Source organism: Leptodactylus fuscus, chromosome 2 (assembly GCF_031893055.1).
Source record: "Leptodactylus fuscus isolate aLepFus1 chromosome 2, aLepFus1.hap2, whole genome shotgun sequence".
In the NCBI taxonomy this organism is placed as follows: domain Eukaryota; kingdom Metazoa; phylum Chordata; class Amphibia; order Anura; family Leptodactylidae; genus Leptodactylus; species Leptodactylus fuscus.
In genome coordinates this window covers 285,093,658-285,111,797 of record NC_134266.1, presented here as the reverse complement: position 1 = coordinate 285,111,797, position 18,140 = coordinate 285,093,658, and the positions used below count along the sequence as shown (strand labels likewise).

The 18,140-nt window shown below is 49.5% G+C and overlaps 1 protein-coding gene across 1 annotated transcript in view; it reads left to right on the top strand.

The window, feature by feature from the left end:
• RHOG (ras homolog family member G) overlaps positions 1-13,390 on the top strand; it is a 41,401-nt gene extending 28,011 nt beyond the window's left edge. The window contains exon 2 of the mRNA XM_075266374.1: positions 11,628-13,390. Within this exon, the coding sequence (XP_075122475.1) occupies positions 11,656-12,231 (576 nt within the window). The 5' untranslated portion in view covers positions 11,628-11,655 and the 3' untranslated portion in view covers positions 12,232-13,390. The remainder of the gene's footprint in view (positions 1-11,627) is intronic.
• Positions 13,391-18,140: the final 4,750 nt, after the last annotated feature.

Sequence of the window (18,140 nt, the reverse complement as noted above, 5' to 3'; positions counted from 1 at the left end):
CATAGGAGTAGTATTATAGTAGTTATATTCTTGTACATAGGAGTAGTATTATAGTAGTTATATTCTTGTACATAGGAGTAGTATTATAGTAGTTATATTCTTGTACATAGGAGCAGTATTATAGTAGTTATATTCTTGTACATAGGAGTAGTATTATAGTAGTTATATCCTTGTACATAGGAGGTAGTATTATAGTAGTTATATTCTTGTACATAGAAGGTAGTATTATAGTAGTTATATTCTTGTACATAGGAGTAGTATTATAGTAGTTATATTCTTGTACATAGGAGTAGTATTATAGTAGTTATATTCTTGTACATAGGAGTAGTATTATAGTAGTTATATTCTTGTACACAGCAGTAGTATTATAGTAGTTATATTCTTGTACATAGGAGTAGTATTATAGTAGTTATATTCTTGTACATAGGAGTAGTATTATAGTAGTTATATTCTTATACATAGGAGTAGTATTATAGTAGTTATATTCTTGTACATAGGAGGTAGTATTATAGTAGTTATATTCTTGTACATAGGAGTAGTATTATAGTAGTTATATTCTTGTACATAGGAGTAGTATTATAGTAGTTATATTCTTGTACATAGGAGCAGTATTATAGTAGTTATATTCTTGTACATAGGCGTAGTATTATAGTAGTTATATTCTTGTACATAGGAGTAGTATTATAGTAGTTATATTCTTGTATATAGGAGTAGTATTATAGTAGTTATATTCTTGTATATAGGAGTAGTATTATAGTAGTTATATTCTTGTACATAGGAGGTAGTATTATAGTAGTTATATCCTTGTACATAGGAGGTAGTATTATAGTAGTTATATTCTTGTACATAGGAGTAGTATTATAGTAGTTATATTCTTGTACATAGGAGTAGTATTATAGTAGTTATATTCTTGTACATAGGAGTAGTATTATAGTAGTTATATTCTTGTACATTGGCGCAGTATTATAGTAATATTCTTGTACATAGGAGGTAGTATTATAGTAGTTATATACTTGTACATAGGAGCAGTATTATAGTAGTTATATTCTTGTACATAGGAGCAGTATTATAGTAGTTATATTCTTGTACATAGGAGTAGTATTATAGTAGTTATATTCTTGTACATAGGAGTAGTATTATAGTAGTTATATTCTTGTACATTGGAGCAGTATTATAGTAGTTATTTTCTTGTACATAGGAGTAGTATTATAGTAGTTATATTCTTGTACATAGGAGGTAGTATTATAGTAGTTATATTCTTGTACATAGGAGGTAGTATTATAGTAGTTATATTCTTGTACATAGGAGCAGTATTATAGTAGTTATATTCTTGTACATAGGAGGTAGTATTATAGTAGTTATATTCTTGTACATAGGAGTAGTATTATAGTAGTTATATTCTTGTACATTGGAGCAGTATTATAGTAGTTATATTCTTGTACATTGGAGCAGTATTATAGTAGTTATATTCTTGTACATAGGAGTAGTATTATAGTAGTTATATTCTTGTACATAGGAGTAGTATTATAGTAGTTATATTCTTGTATATAGGAGTAGTATTATAGTAGTTATATTCTTGTACATAGGAGTAGTATTATAGTAGTTATATTCTTGTACATAGGGAGTAGTATTATAGTAGTTATATTCTTGTACATAGGAGTAGTATTATAGTAGTTATATTCTTGTATATAGGAGTAGTATTATAGTAGTTATATTCTTGTACATAGGAGTAGTATTATAGTAGTTATATTCTTGTACATAGGAGTAGTATTATAGTAGTTATATTCTTGTACATTGGAGCAGTATTATAGTAGTTATATTCTTGTACATAGGAGTAGTATTATAGTAGTTATATTCTTGTACATAGGAGTAGTATTATAGTAGTTATATTCTTGTACTTATGAGTAGTATTATAGTAGTTATATTCTTGTACATAGGAGTAGTATTATAGTAGTTATATTCTTGTACATAGGAGCAGTATTATAGTAGTTATATTCTTGTACATAGGAGTAGTATTATAGTAGTTATATTCTTGTACATAGGAGGTAGTATTATAGTAGTTATATTCTTGTACATAGGGAGTAGTATTATAGTAGTTATATTCTTGTACATAGGGGGCAGTATTATTACTCATCTGTAGTATCACCTCTGTTATAAGATATTGGTAATGTTTCTTACACATGTAGAATATTTTGGAGTCTGTTCCTATATTTGGATGTTCCTGTGACCTGTTTAGTCTGAGGAGGAAGTGTCTGCTCTTCATGTTTGGTGACCCAGCGCTCTGTATAATCTATATTGTATTGTGTTAGTGTGAGTCTGGGGTTATCGCTATATGTGTCCTGGTTTCTATATTTGTCTGGGGTGTTTCATGGTGGATAGAATGTATATACAGATGTGTCCAGACGCAGATCAGGAGGGAAGTCCACATTCCTGTCCTTCCTGAGACCTGACTCCCCCATCCCCCGCAGTAGTCTGTATACTCCCATCATTGTCTCAGCTTCTTAGGAGTCACTGAGGGATATTCCAACCTGTATGACTTATATTAAGCGCCATATTGGGGATGATCCTGCAGCTTTCACTCATGTGTTGAGAACGGGGTTCACATACTTCACTCCATTGAAATCAATGGGCAGAGATGTACTTACTAGGACCAGCAGGTCTGGGCTGAGTTCAGGACCATCAGTTTGGGTTCATGACTGATTTGTGACACTAACATTTCCATATTTCCTTAGTTCTCCGTCCGTGTATTACATTGTGATGTGGGGTCCTCCACTGTGGTCATCGGGATATCTCTCAATGTCTTCCATGGCATCATGTGTCAGTGGGGTTTCCTCCTTGTACGGTCTGTTTCCTACAGATTGTCTCTATTCTCCTCTCCAGGTTCCTTCTCTGCAACTAGAGAAACTTTTATAAGATGTCGGCTTTGTATCTACCATGTACAGAAAGTCTGGAGATAGCAGAGAGTATTGTTGTCTGGAATGGTCCATGCCGGATGGCAGATTCTGTAGAGTTATGTAGTTGGAGTTGGTAGAGGATAGTGGTCAATGGAGATGATATGGTAGCATTGGGTAGAGTTGGGTTTGAGATTGGTGTTAGAGATAGCAGAGTAGAGGGGTTGGGTAGAGTTGAGTTTGAGGTTGGCTTGGTGTTGGAGATGGTAGAGTAGAGGGGTTGGGTTTGAGGTTGGCTTGGTGTTGGAGATGGTAGAGTAGAGGGGTTGGGTTTGAGGTTGGCTTGGTGTTGGAGATAGCAGAGTAGAGGGGTTGGGTAGAGTTGATTTTGAGATTGGCTTGGTGTCGGAGATAGCAGAGTAGAGGGGTTGGCTAGTGTTGGTGATGGCTTGAGATAGCCTGATAGATGGGTTGGGTAGAGTTGGGTATCAGAAGGCATGGTGGAGAGATTCGGCATAGTTGGAGTTGGTGACTGCAGATTTTGGGTCGGAGATGGCAGGGTAGGGGGGTTAGGTATGGTTAAATGGCATGTTATATAGGTTACGTATAGATGGGTTGGAGATAGGTAGGTATAGTTACTGTAGAGTTGAGTATTATAGGTGGGAGGTTGGCGGTATAATTGCTAGAGCCGGTAAGTGAACCCTTTGGAATTCCCTGAGTTTCTGCATTGGTTCCTAACATAACACAGTGACAAAATGTAATCAAACTAATAACACGCAGACACAAAAAAGTAAGTGAACCCCTGAATGCAATAGCTTATAGTGTAATCAACACATCAAACATTTCCTGTGGTTACATGTAGGAAAATTCAGTTGCCATTCACCATATGAACATGGAGTCTTCGGGGTGTGCGATTCGTGCTCCGGGACTCATCGGAGATTGGATAATGCAACAGGAAGAAAAATACGTTTCCACAACCCGGCTTCTAAAATGTAACTTTTAATCCATGAGGTTTTAAATTCCAGTGTGCAAAAAGTTGGATTAAAAGTTACATTTTAGAAGCCAGGTTGTGGAAACGTATTTTTCTTCCTGTTGCATTTCCTGTGGTTACCAATAAGATTTGCATAATGTTGAGGAGTTTGGACCGTTCCTTCCTGATAATGTGATTTGTTCATCATTATTTCTGGAGCGCCAGTCCGTGGAGTCTCATCTTCCTCTTGTTTGGTGACAGCTGGACACGTATTGGGCAGCGATCTCCACAGTGGCCTCTTCTTCTCCCAGTAGGATGTAGAGTTTCCTCTTCTCCCATTCTGGGATGTGGGCAGAGAGTCTTTGGTAGTAGATGGCCCTCACAGCTGAGTATTTGGTGCAGTGTAGCAGGAAGTGGGTCTCGTCTTCTAGGGCCCCCTGGTCACAGTGCTGGCACAGTCTGTTCTCCCGTGGCTTGTACGTCTGCCTGTATCGCCCCGTCTCTATCTCTAGGTTGTGGGCGCTCAGTCTGTACCGGCTCAGGGTCTGTCTGTGCTTGGGGTGGCGTATTCTCTCCAGGTAGGTGGCCATGGTGTAGTCCCTTTGCAGTGACTGGTACACGGTGAGTTTCTTGGAGTTATTTATTGCGCTTCTCCATTCGATGTACCGCTCTTTGTCTCTCTCAATGACTCCTTTTATTTGAGCCTTGTTCAGGGCATGTTGGGGGTTTTGGCTTTGTAGATGGCTGATGCTTGGTTGGGGGATATCAGTTTTTCTCGCGGCTCTGTGGCTCAGCCAGGCTTGGTGGTGGTAAGAGCCAGGACTGCTGCCCTGTATGTGAGTCCAGAATAATAGCGCCCTCTTCTGTATGGTGAGCCATAGGGGGAGTCTGCCTAGCTCTGCCCTGCAGGCCATGTTGGACGTGCTGTGGTGGACATGGACTCCAGGTGGAAGTTCTCTGTTAGGCTGGAATCCCACTTTGACTGGTCTGGGTAGGTGGCTGGGCCCCAAACCGCACTGCCATAGAGAAGGATCTCTTGGTTCCCCTTCAGCAGACTCTCCTGGTTCCCTGTTAGCAGACTCTCTTGGTTCCCCTTCAGCAGACTCTCCTGGTTCCCTGTCAGCAGACTCTCCTGGTTCCCTGTAAGCAGACTCACTTAGTTCCCTGTAAGCAGACTCTCTTGGTTCCCTGTCAGCAGACTCTCCTGGTTCCCTGTAAGTAGACTCTCCTGGTTCCCTGTAAGCAGACTCTCTTGGTTCCCTGTAAGCAGACTCTCTTGGTTCCCTGTAAGAAGACTCTCTTGGTTCCCTGTAAGCAGACTCTCTTGGTTCCCTGTAAGCAGACTCTCTTGGTTCCCTGTAAGCAGACTCTCTTGGTTCCCTGTAAGCAGACTCTCTTGGTTCCCTGTAAGCAGACTCTCCTGGTTCCCATAAGCAAACTCTCCTGGTTCCCATAAGCAGACTCTCTTGGTTCCCTGTAAGCAGACTCTCTTGGTTCCCTGTAAGCAGACTCTCTTGGTTCCCTGGCAGCAGACTCTCCTGGTTCCCTGTAAGCAGACTCTCCTGGTTCCCTGTCAGCAGACTCTCCTGGTTCCCTGTCAGCAGACTCTCCTGGTTCCCTGTAAGCAGACTCTCCTGGTTCCCTGTAAGCAGACTCTCTTAGTTCCCTGTAAGCAGACTCTCCTGGTTCCCTGGCAGCAGACTCTTCTGGTTCCCTGTAAGCAGAATCTCCTGGTTCCCTGTAAGTAGACTCTCCTGGTTCCCTGTAAGTAGACTCTCCTGGTTCCCTGTAAGTAGACTCTCCTGGTTCCCTGTAAGTAGACTCTCTTGGTTCCCTGTAAGCAGACTCTCCTGGTTCCCTGGCAGCAGACTCTCCTGGTTCCCTGTAAGCAGACTCTCCTGGTTCCCTGTCAGCAGACTCTCCTGGTTCCCTGTAAGCAGACTCTCCTGGTTCCCTGTAAGCAGACTCTCCTGGTTCCCTGTAAGCAGACTCTCTTAGTTCCCTGTAAGCAGACTCTCCTGGTTCCCTGGCAGCAGACTCTTCTGGTTCCCTGTAAGCAGAATCTCCTGGTTCCCTGTAAGTAGACTCTCCTGGTTCCCTGTAAGTAGACTCTCCTGGTTCCCTGTCAGCATACTCTTTTGGTTCCCTGTAAGCACACTCTCTTGGTTCCCTGGCAGCAGACTCTCCTGGTTCCCTGTCAGCAGACTCTCCTGGTTCCCTGTTAGCAGACTCTTTTGGTTCCCCTTCAGCACACTCTCCTGGTTCCCTGGCAGCAGACTCTCCTGGTTCCCTGTAAGCAGACTCTCTTGGTTCCCTGTAAGCAGACTCTCTTGGTTCCCTGTAAGCAGACTCTCCTGGTTCCCTGTCAGCAGACTCTCCTGGTTCCCTGTCAGCATATTCTTTTGGTTCCCTGTAAGCACACTCTCTTGGTTCCCTGTAAGCAGACTCTCCCGGTTCCCTGTCAGCAGACTCTTCTGGTTCCCTGTCAGCAGACTCTTCTGGTTCCCTGTCAGCAGACTCTCCTGGTTCCCTGTCAGCAGACTGTCCTGGTTCCCTGTAAGCAGACTCTCTTGGTTCCCTGTAAGCAGACTCTCCTGGTTCCCTGTAAGCAGACTCTCCTGGTTCCCTGGCAGCAGACTCTCCTGGTTCCCTGTAAGCAGACTCTCTTGGTTCCCTGTCAGCAGACTCTCTTGGTTCCCTGTAAGAAGACTCTCCTGGTTCCCTGGCAGCAGACTCTCCTGGTTCCCTGTAAGCAGACTCTCCTGGTTCCCTGGCAGCAGACTCTCCTGGTTCCCTGTCAGCAGACTCTCCTGGTTCCCTGTCAGCAGACTCTCCTGATTCCCTGTAAGCAGACTCTCCTGGTTCCCTGTAAGCAGACTCTCCTGGTTCCCTGTAAGCAGACTCTCCTGGTTCCCTGGCAGCAGACTCTCCTGGTTCCCTGTAAGCAGAATCTCCTGGTTCCCTGTAAGCAGAATCTCCTGGTTCCCCTTCAGCAGACTCTCTTGGTTCCCTGTTAGCAGACTCTCTTGGTTCCCCTTCAGTAGACTCTCCTGGTTCCCTGGCAGCAGACTCTCCTGGTTCCCTGTAAGCAGACTCTCTTGGTTCCCTGTAAGCAGACTCTCTTGGTTCCCTGTAAGCAGACTCTCTTGGTTCCCTGTAAGCAGACTCTCCTGGTTCCCTGGCAGCAGACTCTCCTGGTTCCCTGTAAGCAGACTCTCCTGGTTCCCTGTCAGCAGACTCTCCTGGTTCCCTGTAAGCAGACTCTCCTGGTTCCCTGTAAGCAGACTCTCCTGGTTCCCTGTAAGCAGACTCTCTTAGTTCCCTGTAAGCAGACTCTCCTGGTTCCCTGGCAGCAGACTCTTCTGGTTCCCTGTAAGCAGAATCTCCTGGTTCCCTGTAAGTAGACTCTCCTGGTTCCCTGTAAGTAGACTCTCCTGGTTCCCTGTTAGCAGACTCTTTTGGTTCCCCTTCAGCACACTCTCCTGGTTCCCTGGCAGCAGACTCTCCTGGTTCCCTGTCAGCAGACTCTCCTGGTTCCCTGTTAGCAGACTCTTTTGGTTCCCCTTCAGCACACTCTCCTGGTTCCCTGGCAGCAGACTCTCCTGGTTCCCTGTAAGCAGACTCTCTTGGTTCCCTGTAAGCAGACTCTCTTGGTTCCCTGTAAGCAGACTCTCCTGGTTCCCTGTCAGCAGACTCTCCTGGTTCCCTGTCAGCATATTCTTTTGGTTCCCTGTAAGCACACTCTCTTGGTTCCCTGTAAGCAGACTCTCCCGGTTCCCTGTCAGCAGACTCTTCTGGTTCCCTGTCAGCAGACTCTTCTGGTTCCCTGTCAGCAGACTCTCCTGGTTCCCTGTCAGCAGACTGTCCTGGTTCCCTGTAAGCAGACTCTCTTGGTTCCCTGTAAGCAGACTCTCCTGGTTCCCTGTAAGCAGACTCTCCTGGTTCCCTGGCAGCAGACTCTCCTGGTTCCCTGTAAGCAGACTCTCTTGGTTCCCTGTCAGCAGACTCTCTTGGTTCCCTGTAAGAAGACTCTCCTGGTTCCCTGGCAGCAGACTCTCCTGGTTCCCTGTAAGCAGACTCTCCTGGTTCCCTGGCAGCAGACTCTCCTGGTTCCCTGTCAGCAGACTCTCCTGGTTCCCTGTCAGCAGACTCTCCTGATTCCCTGTAAGCAGACTCTCCTGGTTCCCTGTAAGCAGACTCTCCTGGTTCCCTGTAAGCAGACTCTCCTGGTTCCCTGGCAGCAGACTCTCCTGGTTCCCTGTAAGCAGAATCTCCTGGTTCCCTGTAAGTAGACTCTCCTGGTTCCCCTTCAGCAGACTCTCTTGGTTCCCTGTTAGCAGACTCTCTTGGTTCCCCTTCAGTAGACTCTCCTGGTTCCCTGGCAGCAGACTCTCCTGGTTCCCTGTAAGCAGACTCTCTTGGTTCCCTGTAAGCAGACTCTCTTGGTTCCCTGTAAGCAGACTCTCTTGGTTCCCTGTAAGCAGACTCTCCTGGTTCCCTGTCAGCAGACTCTCCTGGTTCCCTGTCAGCATACTCTTTTGGTTCCCTGTAAGCACACTCTCTTGGTTCCCTGGCAGCAGACTCTCCTGGTTCCCTGTAAGCAGACTCTCTTGGTTCCCTTTAAGCAGACTCTCTTGGTTCCCTTTAAGCACACTCTCTTGGTTCCCTGTAAGCAGACTCTATTGGTTCCCTGTAAGCAGACTCTCCTGGTTCCCTGTAAGCAGACTCTCCCGGTTCCCTGTCAGCAAACTCTCCTGGTTCCCTGTCAGCAGACTCTCCTGGTTCCCTGGCAGCAGACTCTCCTGGTTCCCTGGCAGCAGACTCTCCTGGTTCCCTGTAAGCAGACTCTCCCGGTTCCCTGTCAGCAGACTCTCCTGGTTCCCCTTCAGCAGACTCTCCTGGTTCCCTGTAAGCAGACTCTCTTGGTTCCCTGTAAGCAGACTCTCTTGGTTCCCTGTAAGCACACTCTCTTGGTTCCCTGGCAGCAGACTCTCCTGGTTCCCTGTAAGCAGACTCTCTTGGTTCCCCTTCAGCAGACTCTCCTGGTTCCCTGTAAGCAGACTCTCTTGGTTCCCTGTTAGCAGACTCTCCTGGTTCCCTGTAAGCAGACTCTCTTGGTTCCCTGTCAGCAGACTCTCCTGGTTCCCTTTAAGCAGACTCTCCTGGTTCCCTTTAAGCAGACTCTCCTGGTTCCCTTTAAGCAGACTCTCTTGGTTCCCTGTCAGCAGACTCTCCTGGTTCCCTGTCAGAAGACTCTCCTGGTTCCCTTTAAGCAGACTCTCCTGGTTCCCTGTAAGCAGACTCTTCTGGTTCCCTGTAAGCAGACTCTCCTGGTTCCCTGTAAGTAGACTCTCCCGGTTCCCTGTCAGCAGAATCTCCTGGTTCCCTGTAAGCAGACTCTCCTGGTTCTCTGTCAGAAGACTCTCCTGGTTCCCTTTAAGCACACTCTCCTGGTTCCCTGTAAGCAGACTCTCCTGGTTCCCTGTCAGCAGACTCTCCTGGTTCCCTGTCAGCATACTCTTTTGGTTCCCTGTAAGCACACTCTCTTGGTTCCCTGGCAGCAGACTCTCCTGGTTCCCTGTAAGCAGACTCTCTTGGTTCCCTTTAAGCAGACTCTCTTGGTTCCCTTTAAGCACACTCTCTTGGTTCCCTGTAAGCAGACTTTATTGGTTCCCTGTAAGCAGACCCTCCTGGTTCCCTGTAAGCAGACTCTCCCGGTTCCCTGTCAGCAAACTCTCCTGGTTCCCTGTCAGCAGACTCTCCTGGTTCCCTGTCAGCAAACTCTCCTGGTTCCCTGTCAGCAGACTCTCCTGGTTCCCTGGCAGCAGACTCTCCTGGTTCCCTGTAAGCAGACTCTCCCGGTTCCCTGTCAGCAGACTCTCCTGGTTCCCCTTCAGCAGACTCTCCTGGTTCCCTGTAAGCAGACTCTCTTGGTTCCCTGTAAGCAGACTCTCTTGGTTCCCTTTAAGCACACTCTCTTGGTTCCCTGGCAGCAGACTCTCCTGGTTCCCTGTAAGCAGACTCTCTTGGTTCCCCTTCAGCAGACTCTCCTGGTTCCCTGTAAGCAGACTCTCTTGGTTCCCTGTTAGCAGACTCTCCTGGTTCCCTGTAAGCAGACTCTCTTGGTTCCCTGTCAGCAGACTCTCCTGGTTCCCTTTAAGCAGACTCTCCTGGTTCCCTTTAAGCAGACTCTCCTGGTTCCCTTTAAGCAGACTCTCTTGGTTCCCTGTCAGCAGACTCTCCCGGTTCCCTGTAAGCAGACTCTCCTGGTTCCCTGTCAGAAGACTCTCCTGGTTCCCTTTAAGCAGACTCTCCTGGTTCCCTGTAAGCAGACTCTCCTGGTTCCCTGTAAGCAGACTCTCCTGGTTCCCTGTAAGTAGACTCTCCCGGTTCCCTGTCAGCAGACTCTCCCGGTTCCCTGTAAGCAGACTCTCCTGGTTCCCTGTCAGCAGACTCTCCTGGTTCCCTGTAAGCAGACTCTCCTGGTTCCCTGTAAGCAGACTCTCCTGGTTCCCTGTCAGCAGACTCTCCTGGTTCTCTGTCAGCAGACTCTCCTGGTTCCCTGTAAGCAGACTCTCTTGGTTCCCTGTAAGCAGACTCTCCTGGTTCCCTGTAAGCAGACTCTCCTGGTTCCCTGTAAGCAGACTCTCCTGGTTCCCTGTCAGCAGACTCTCCTGGTTCCCTGTCAGCAGACTCTCCTGGTTCCCTGTCAGCAGACTCTCCTGGTTCCCTGTAAGCAGACTCTCTTGGTTCCCTGTCAGCAGACTCTCCTGGTTCCCTGTCAGCAGACTCTCCTGGTTCCCTGTCAGCAGACTCTCCTGGTTCCCTTTAAGCAGACTCTCTTGGTTCCCTGTCAGCAGACTCTCCTGGTTCCCTGTCAGCAGACTCTCCTGGTTCCCTGTAAGCAGACTCTCCTGGTTCCCTTTAAGCAGACTCTCTTGGTTCCCTGTCAGCAGACTCTCCTGGTTCCCTGTAAGCAGACTCTCCTGGTTCCCTGTCAGCAGACTCTCCTGGTTCCCTGTCAGCAGACTCTCCTGGTTCCCTGTCAGCAGACTCTCCTGGTTCCCTGTCAGCAGACTCTCCTGGTTCCCTTTAAGCAGACTCTCCTGGTTCCCTGTCAGCAGACTCTCCTGGTTCCCTGTAAGCAGACTCTCCTGGTTCCCTTTAAGCAGACTCTCTTGGTTCCCTGTCAGCAGACTCTCCTGGTTCCCTGTCAGCAGACTCTCCTGGTTCCCTGTAAGCAGACTCTCCTGGTTCCCTTTAAGCAGACTCTCTTGGTTCCCTGTCAGCAGACTCTCCTGGTTCCCTGTCTCATCACTATCCACCTGTCACCACCATTCACAACCATGTCACCAGAGCTTCGAGGAGTCACGGGGAGGTCGGTGCGATTGTCCAGCCCTCTAATGAAAATTTGTAGGAGGAAGTAGGATTTTACTAGAAAAAGAGAAGGATGAGGTCTGAGGATTTCGGATGTGACTTCCCCTTCTGAGATCTTGAGGGACCTTACAGTCAATTTCCTCAATTTCGTTTCTGTCCAAACGTTACTGGAAGTTGAAGGTGATGAAACCAGAGAAGTTAGCGGCCAGAAGTCTCTCACGCACATTGATCCTCGCACCATTGTGTAATATCACTATATCTACTAGACATATGTCACCCTAGTCGCCGTTATGGTGCATGTCTATGGGGTGCGTGCTCTGTTGGTGAGTCCATGAAGTTCAGACATGATTGGTGAGAAGACATTGACATTGTCCATTCTTGTTTTTCAGATTGCTAACCCAGAAGACAACCTCCAGGATGCAGACCATTAAGTGTGTGGTAGTTGGTGATGGAGCTGTTGGGAAGACCTGCCTCCTCATCTGCTACACAACCAACGCCTTCCCCAAGGAGTACATCCCCACCGTCTTCGACAACTATAGCGCTCAGTCTACAGTGGATGGAAGAACTATTAACTTAAACCTGTGGGACACTGCGGGACAAGAGGAATATGACCGGCTAAGGACACTCTCCTACCCTCAGACCAATGTCTTCATCATCTGCTTCTCCATCGCTAGCCCCCCATCCTATGAGAATGTCAAGCATAAGTGGTATCCAGAGGTTGGGCACCACTGCCCCAATGTGCCGATCCTTCTGGTAGGAACTAAGAAAGATCTCAGGACCAACCAAGATGTCATCAAAAAGCTGAAGGAACAAAACCAGGCGCCAATCACCTACCAACAAGGGGTCAGCCTGTCCAAACACATCCAAGCTGTGAAGTACATGGAGTGCTCAGCCTTGAACCACGATGGCATCAAAGAAGTCTTCAGTGAAACCGTCAGAGCCGTCTTCAACCCAAACCCAGTCAAGAAGAAGAGCTCATGCTTACTATTGTGAAGTCATCCTCCACAACTCAAGGGAGCCTCACCGTTCACAAACTGAGGGGATACCTGGTGAACGTCTTGGTTTGGTTGGGTGCACCCTTTGAAGTCAACTTTATGGGCCCCAATAGTGTGAGCCCTGAAGACCACCAGGAGAACCTCTGATGTGCAAAGCATTGGGTTTGTGTTCTTAAAACGTCTCCCTGTACTTGAGCTTTTGATGAGCCTTTTAGCTTCTTCTAAGTACAAGTTGTGACTATGAAAAGCCTTGAGCATCTTGTCCTAGGACCAAATTTGCTTCATTTTTATCAGTTGGATGGACTTTGTGTCAGTGGAAACATCAGTCAGGCTTCAGATGAAGGGATCTCCTCTGGAACCTGCCGAACACTCAGGAACCACCACAGACTTGTGAAGGATTTATTAATATCAGACTTTGTTCCTCTGCCACTTCCAGAATCCCCAAGACATGATGGACCTCCATAGACCCGCAGCGACACAATGACCTTTGATCAATCCAGAAGATGATGAGATTTGTGATTTGAAACCTAAACCTACAAATTCTGCAAGAGAAGAACGTATCACCATCCACCATCTTTTCTTACAGAAGATGAGACCCAACTAGTGGATGGTCAACGAAGGATGGAAATCCAAATCCAACCATGATTAATGCTCAACAAAGACCAAGAGATATGGATTGTCTTTGTCTCCGTCCATTGGATTCATCAAGACTTCCATCCATTCTGCCCCCAAACGTGATCACCCTACCACCTGCAGTCAGTCATTCCCAGTACGTTGCATATCTAGGAGATTCTCCATGTGCTTAGGACATGCAGAGTGGTAGCGCCCCAAACAGGCCAGATATTATGTGGAGACGTAAACATGGCGGTCACCAGGCTGGAGCTGGATCATCAGTATAGGACTGAGGTTTCTTGGGTCCACCAGATACAATGACTTTGGAGGCTCCTTCAGCATTGCCTAGGAGATAAACCACAGGACCTTCCAATTTTGGTGCCTTCTGCTATTGTAGTAGAGCCTCGGCTGATCGGAGGATCCTTTTGGATCCATAGATGACCATCTTGGGGGGGTTTCAGGTCATGTTGTAGTCATTGCTATGGTTCATGATCGTCCCGCTCCAGCCTCAGTCACTGCATTTACCCCTCGTGCCCATTACGGCTCCCGCACGGGTTGTCGCTCTGCTTTCCCGGTCAGCGTTGCGTGAAAGGTACAGGAGGAGATCTGTCTGGTGCAGAGTCTTACAGGCCACGGTCTCTTGGAAAAACTATGCAAGTTAGCTTTTCCCAGAAAGGGAGTCAGTGCTGTCTAGTGCCCCCTATAGGTGACGCTTGTAAGTTCCCAATGCTAGAGATACAAGCAGTGATATCAGGCAGATCCTGGTGGAGCCCTCAGACCTTGTTGTTGGTATTTGAGGGTCCTCCTGGCCATGGCTGCCCCCTGTACATATATGAAGCCCCCCACGAGGCTCGCCGCGCCGCTCATTATAGTATTTACTTCTCTGCTGAATTATCGATTATTTTCTGTTGCTTTTGTATTGAATAAAGAATCTAAAACGTTGCGTCTTGTTGTCGTCACTCCCTGCGCCGCTCCCTCATCCTGTGACCTGCTGGAGCCTGAGCTAGACCTGTAAGTCGCACCGACTGCTGGAACCTACAAGGTGACCCTCCTGGGATGAGCTTTCTGCCCGCACCCCCATCACCCCCCACTAATCCTCCCACTGATATCAGCAGCTCTGCGGGGGCGGGGCCATCTCACTGCAAAGGCCCAATCACAGGAGAGCTCCGGATGTCACCAGGAGAGCCACAAGAGGTAAGGTGATCTGTGTACTATGAGGTTCTGCAGCAGCTGAGGTGTGTATTATGAGGTTCTGCAGCAGCTGAGGTGTGTATTATGAGGTTCCGCAGCAGCTGGGGTGTGTAGTATGAGGTTCCGCAGCAGCTGGGGTGTGTAGTATGAGGTTCCGCAGCAGCTGAGGTGTGTAGTATGAGGTTCCGCAGCAGCTGAGGTGTGTAGTATGAGGTTCCGCAGCAGCTGAGGTGTGTACTATGAGGTTCTGCAGCAGCTGAGGTGTGTACTATGAGGTTCTGCAGCAGCTGAGGTGTGTAGTATGAGGTTCCGCAGCAGCTGAGGTGAGTATGATGAGGTTCTGCAGCAGCTGAGGTGAGTATTATGAGGTTCCGCAGCAGCTGAAGTGTGTAGTATGAGGTTCCGCAGCAGCTGGGGTGTGTATGATGAGGTTCTGCAGCAGCTGAGGTGTATGATGAGGTTCCGCAGCAGCTGGGGTGTGTATGATGAGGTTCCGCAGCAGCTGGGGTGTGTATGATGAGGTTCCGCAGCAGCTGGGGTGTGTAGTATGAGGTTCCGCAGCAGCTGAGGTGTGTATGATGAGGTTCTGCAGCAGCAGAGATCCATTGCCGTTATATATCTGGTCCTCCTATATAACCTCTGTCTGATGTCACAGTAACGACTCTACTCCAGTGTTTACACACAGCGCGGGTCTGTCGGAGGAGACGTTCAGCACCACGGACGAGCTGGGTGGAAAGAATCTTCTCATTGTGTCATTGCCAGGCTGACGGCCAACATGAGTAAGTCATCGGAGCGGCCAAGTCAGATGCAAATCTCCCCCTCCCCCGCTCTGGTCATGTCACCCTGTCCTTGATGTGACAGCTCGGGCCCCGCTGGTGACACTGGCCTCATTGTCTGCGCCGACGCCTCATCTGACCTCACTAACAAACACCTTACAGATGTGGCCGGGTGTGACCATGGTGTCAGGCCGAGGCCGGAGACGTCACTTAGCGACCCCGCACCGACACCAACCAAATCCCCAGAGGAGAGAACGTGTGCCCTGTGTGTTGTCAGATCTGCAGATTACCCTGCTAGAGAAGATACAGCCAACGGTCCTGGTGGTTACCCCTCTATAACACCGCGCACACCCGGACACCCCTCTATAACGCCGCGCACACCCGGACACCCCTCTATAACGCCGCGCACACCCGGACACCCCTCTACAACGCCGCGCACACCCGGACACCCCTCTATAACGCCGCGCACACCCGGACACCCCTCTATAACGCCGCGCACACCCGGACACCCCTCTACAACGCCGCGCACACCCGGACACCCCTCTATAACGCCGCGCACACCCGGACACCCCTCTATAACGCCGCGCACACCCGGACACCCCTCTATAACGCCGCGCACACCCGGACACCCCTCTACAACGCCGCGCACACCCGGACACCCCTCTACAACGCCGCGCACACCCGGACACCCCTCTATAACGCCGCGCACACCCGGACACCCCTCTATAACGCCGCGCACACCCGGACACCCCTCTATAACGCCGCGCACACCCGGACACCCCTCTATAACGCCGCGCACACCCGGACACCCCTCTACAACGCCGCGCACACCCGGACACCCCTCTATAACACCGCGCACACCCGGACACCCCTCAATAACACCGCGCACACCCCTTTATAACACCGCGCACACCCGGACACCTCTCTACAACACTGTGCAAACCCGGACACCCCTCTACAGCACTGCGCACACCCGGACACCCCTCTATAACACCGCGCACACCCGGACACCTCTCTATAACACCGCGCACACCCCGGACACCCTTCTATAACACTGCGCACACCCGGAAACCTCTCTATAACACCGCACACACCCGGACACCCCTCTATAACACCGCACACACCCGGACACCCCTCTATAACACCGCGCACACCCGGACACCCCTCTATAACACCGCACACACCCGGACACCCCTCTATAACACCGCGCACACCCGTCTATAACACCGCGCACACCCGGACACCTCTCTATAACACCGCGCACACCCGGACACCTCTCTATAACACCGCACACACCCGGACACCCCTCTATAACACCGCGCACACCCGGACACCTCTCTATAACACCGCGCACACCCGGACACCCCTCTATAACACCGCACACACCCGGACACCCCTCTATAACACCGCGCACACCCGGACACCTCTCTATAACACCGCGCACACCCGGACACCCCTCTATAACACCGCGCACACCCGGACACCTCTCTATAACACCGCACACACCCGGACACCTCTCTATAACACCGCGCACACCCGGACACCCCTCTATAACACCGCGCACACCCGGACACCTCTCTATAACACCGCGCACACCCGGACACCCCTCTATAACACCGCGCACACCCGGACACCTCTCTATAACACCGCGCACACCCAGACACCCCTCTATAACACCGCGCACACCCGGACACCTCTCTATAACACCGCGCACACCCGGACACTTCTCTATAACACCGCGCACACCCGGACACCCCTCTATAACACTGCGCACACCCGGACACCCCTCTATAACACTGTGCACACCCGGACACCTCTCTATAACACCGCGCACACCCGGACACCCCTCTATAACACCGCGCACACCCGGACACCTCTCTATAACACCGCACACACCCGGACACCTCTCTATAACACCGCGCACACCCGGACACCCCTCTATAACACTGCGCACACCCGGACACCCCTCTATAACACTGTGCACACCCGGATACTGCATTCTCCTGGGTGTCTCTCTCACACTATGTTCCAGGGCCCTAGAGTCACCCTCTCGGTGGTCCTCGCTCTCTGGACTGAGGGTCTATTGTGATTGGTTGCGTGCCCTTTGTTCTGGTGCCAGGCCGGCATCCTGCGGATCACACACAGCTTCCTATTCATGGTGGCGGGCGCACTTATCGCCGGGGGCACTGGGTGTGGGGGGGACGCTGCTGCTGCTGATGGAATGCTGGGTCGCCAACAATTGGTCTCTTCAGGCAGGAAGCAGGGCACCGCGCCAAGGGGCGCCCATTGTATGGAGGGACTGAAGGGTTAAACCTGCTATAGGCTCAGCCGCTCCCTCCCAGGGCTCCATTCGCCTGAATTCTTGGAGTCTTGGTGCACTAGGTGGCGGTCAGTGGTCAGCAATGCAATGTATATAAGGATACAGGAGAGATCAGCGCCCCCGCCTCCTCTGTGCTTTACACTGAAGCTCTGCTCTTTACACTGAAGCTCTGCTCCTTTAGGACACGGCCATGAGCAGTGGCTCAGTGGGTTCGTCTACTACTATCTGATACGTCCTCTCCTATGCTTTACAGTGTAGCAGTGCTCCCTTGACCCTGTATAATGGGGTACAGTCCCATTATTGCACCCAATGATCAGTGTCCACACAAATGGCCCCTCATACCCATCATCGGGGGCCACTATCTACAGCTCTGATCCCTGTCCATAGGAGTCCCATACAGCGCGCCCCCTGCTGGTGACATAAGGCGGACACTTCTGCAGGCGCCAGGACAGCGGTCACCCCATAGATGGCGAATAATAACAATAGAGCCATGCTGGGCCTTGTAGTGTCACCAGGTCGCCCCCTGTAGTTCCCGGCTGAGCTGCTGCAGACCTTCTGGACACCCGGAATAATCCGCCATTTCCTGCCCTTGTTCTCTGTTATTAGAAATCCTGCCAGCAAAAGCCGGAACCGGCCCTGTGTATTGTTACCAAAGATACTGCGATACAGTCTGCCGAGCCGTGTATCTAATCCTATCCTGTGTGATACTGTATACTGAGCTGTATCTAATCCTATCCTGTGTGATACTGTATACTGAGCTGTATCTAATCCTATCCCGTGTGATACTGTATACTGAGCTGTATCTAATCCTATCCCGTGTGATACTGTATACTGAGCCGTATCTAATCCTATCCCGTGTGATACTGTATACTGAGCCGTGTATCTAATCCTATCCCGTGTGATACTGTATACTGAGCCGTGTATCTAATCCTATCCCGTGTGATACTGTATACTGAGCCGTGTATCTAATCCTATCCTGTGTGATACTGTATACTGAGCTGTATCTAA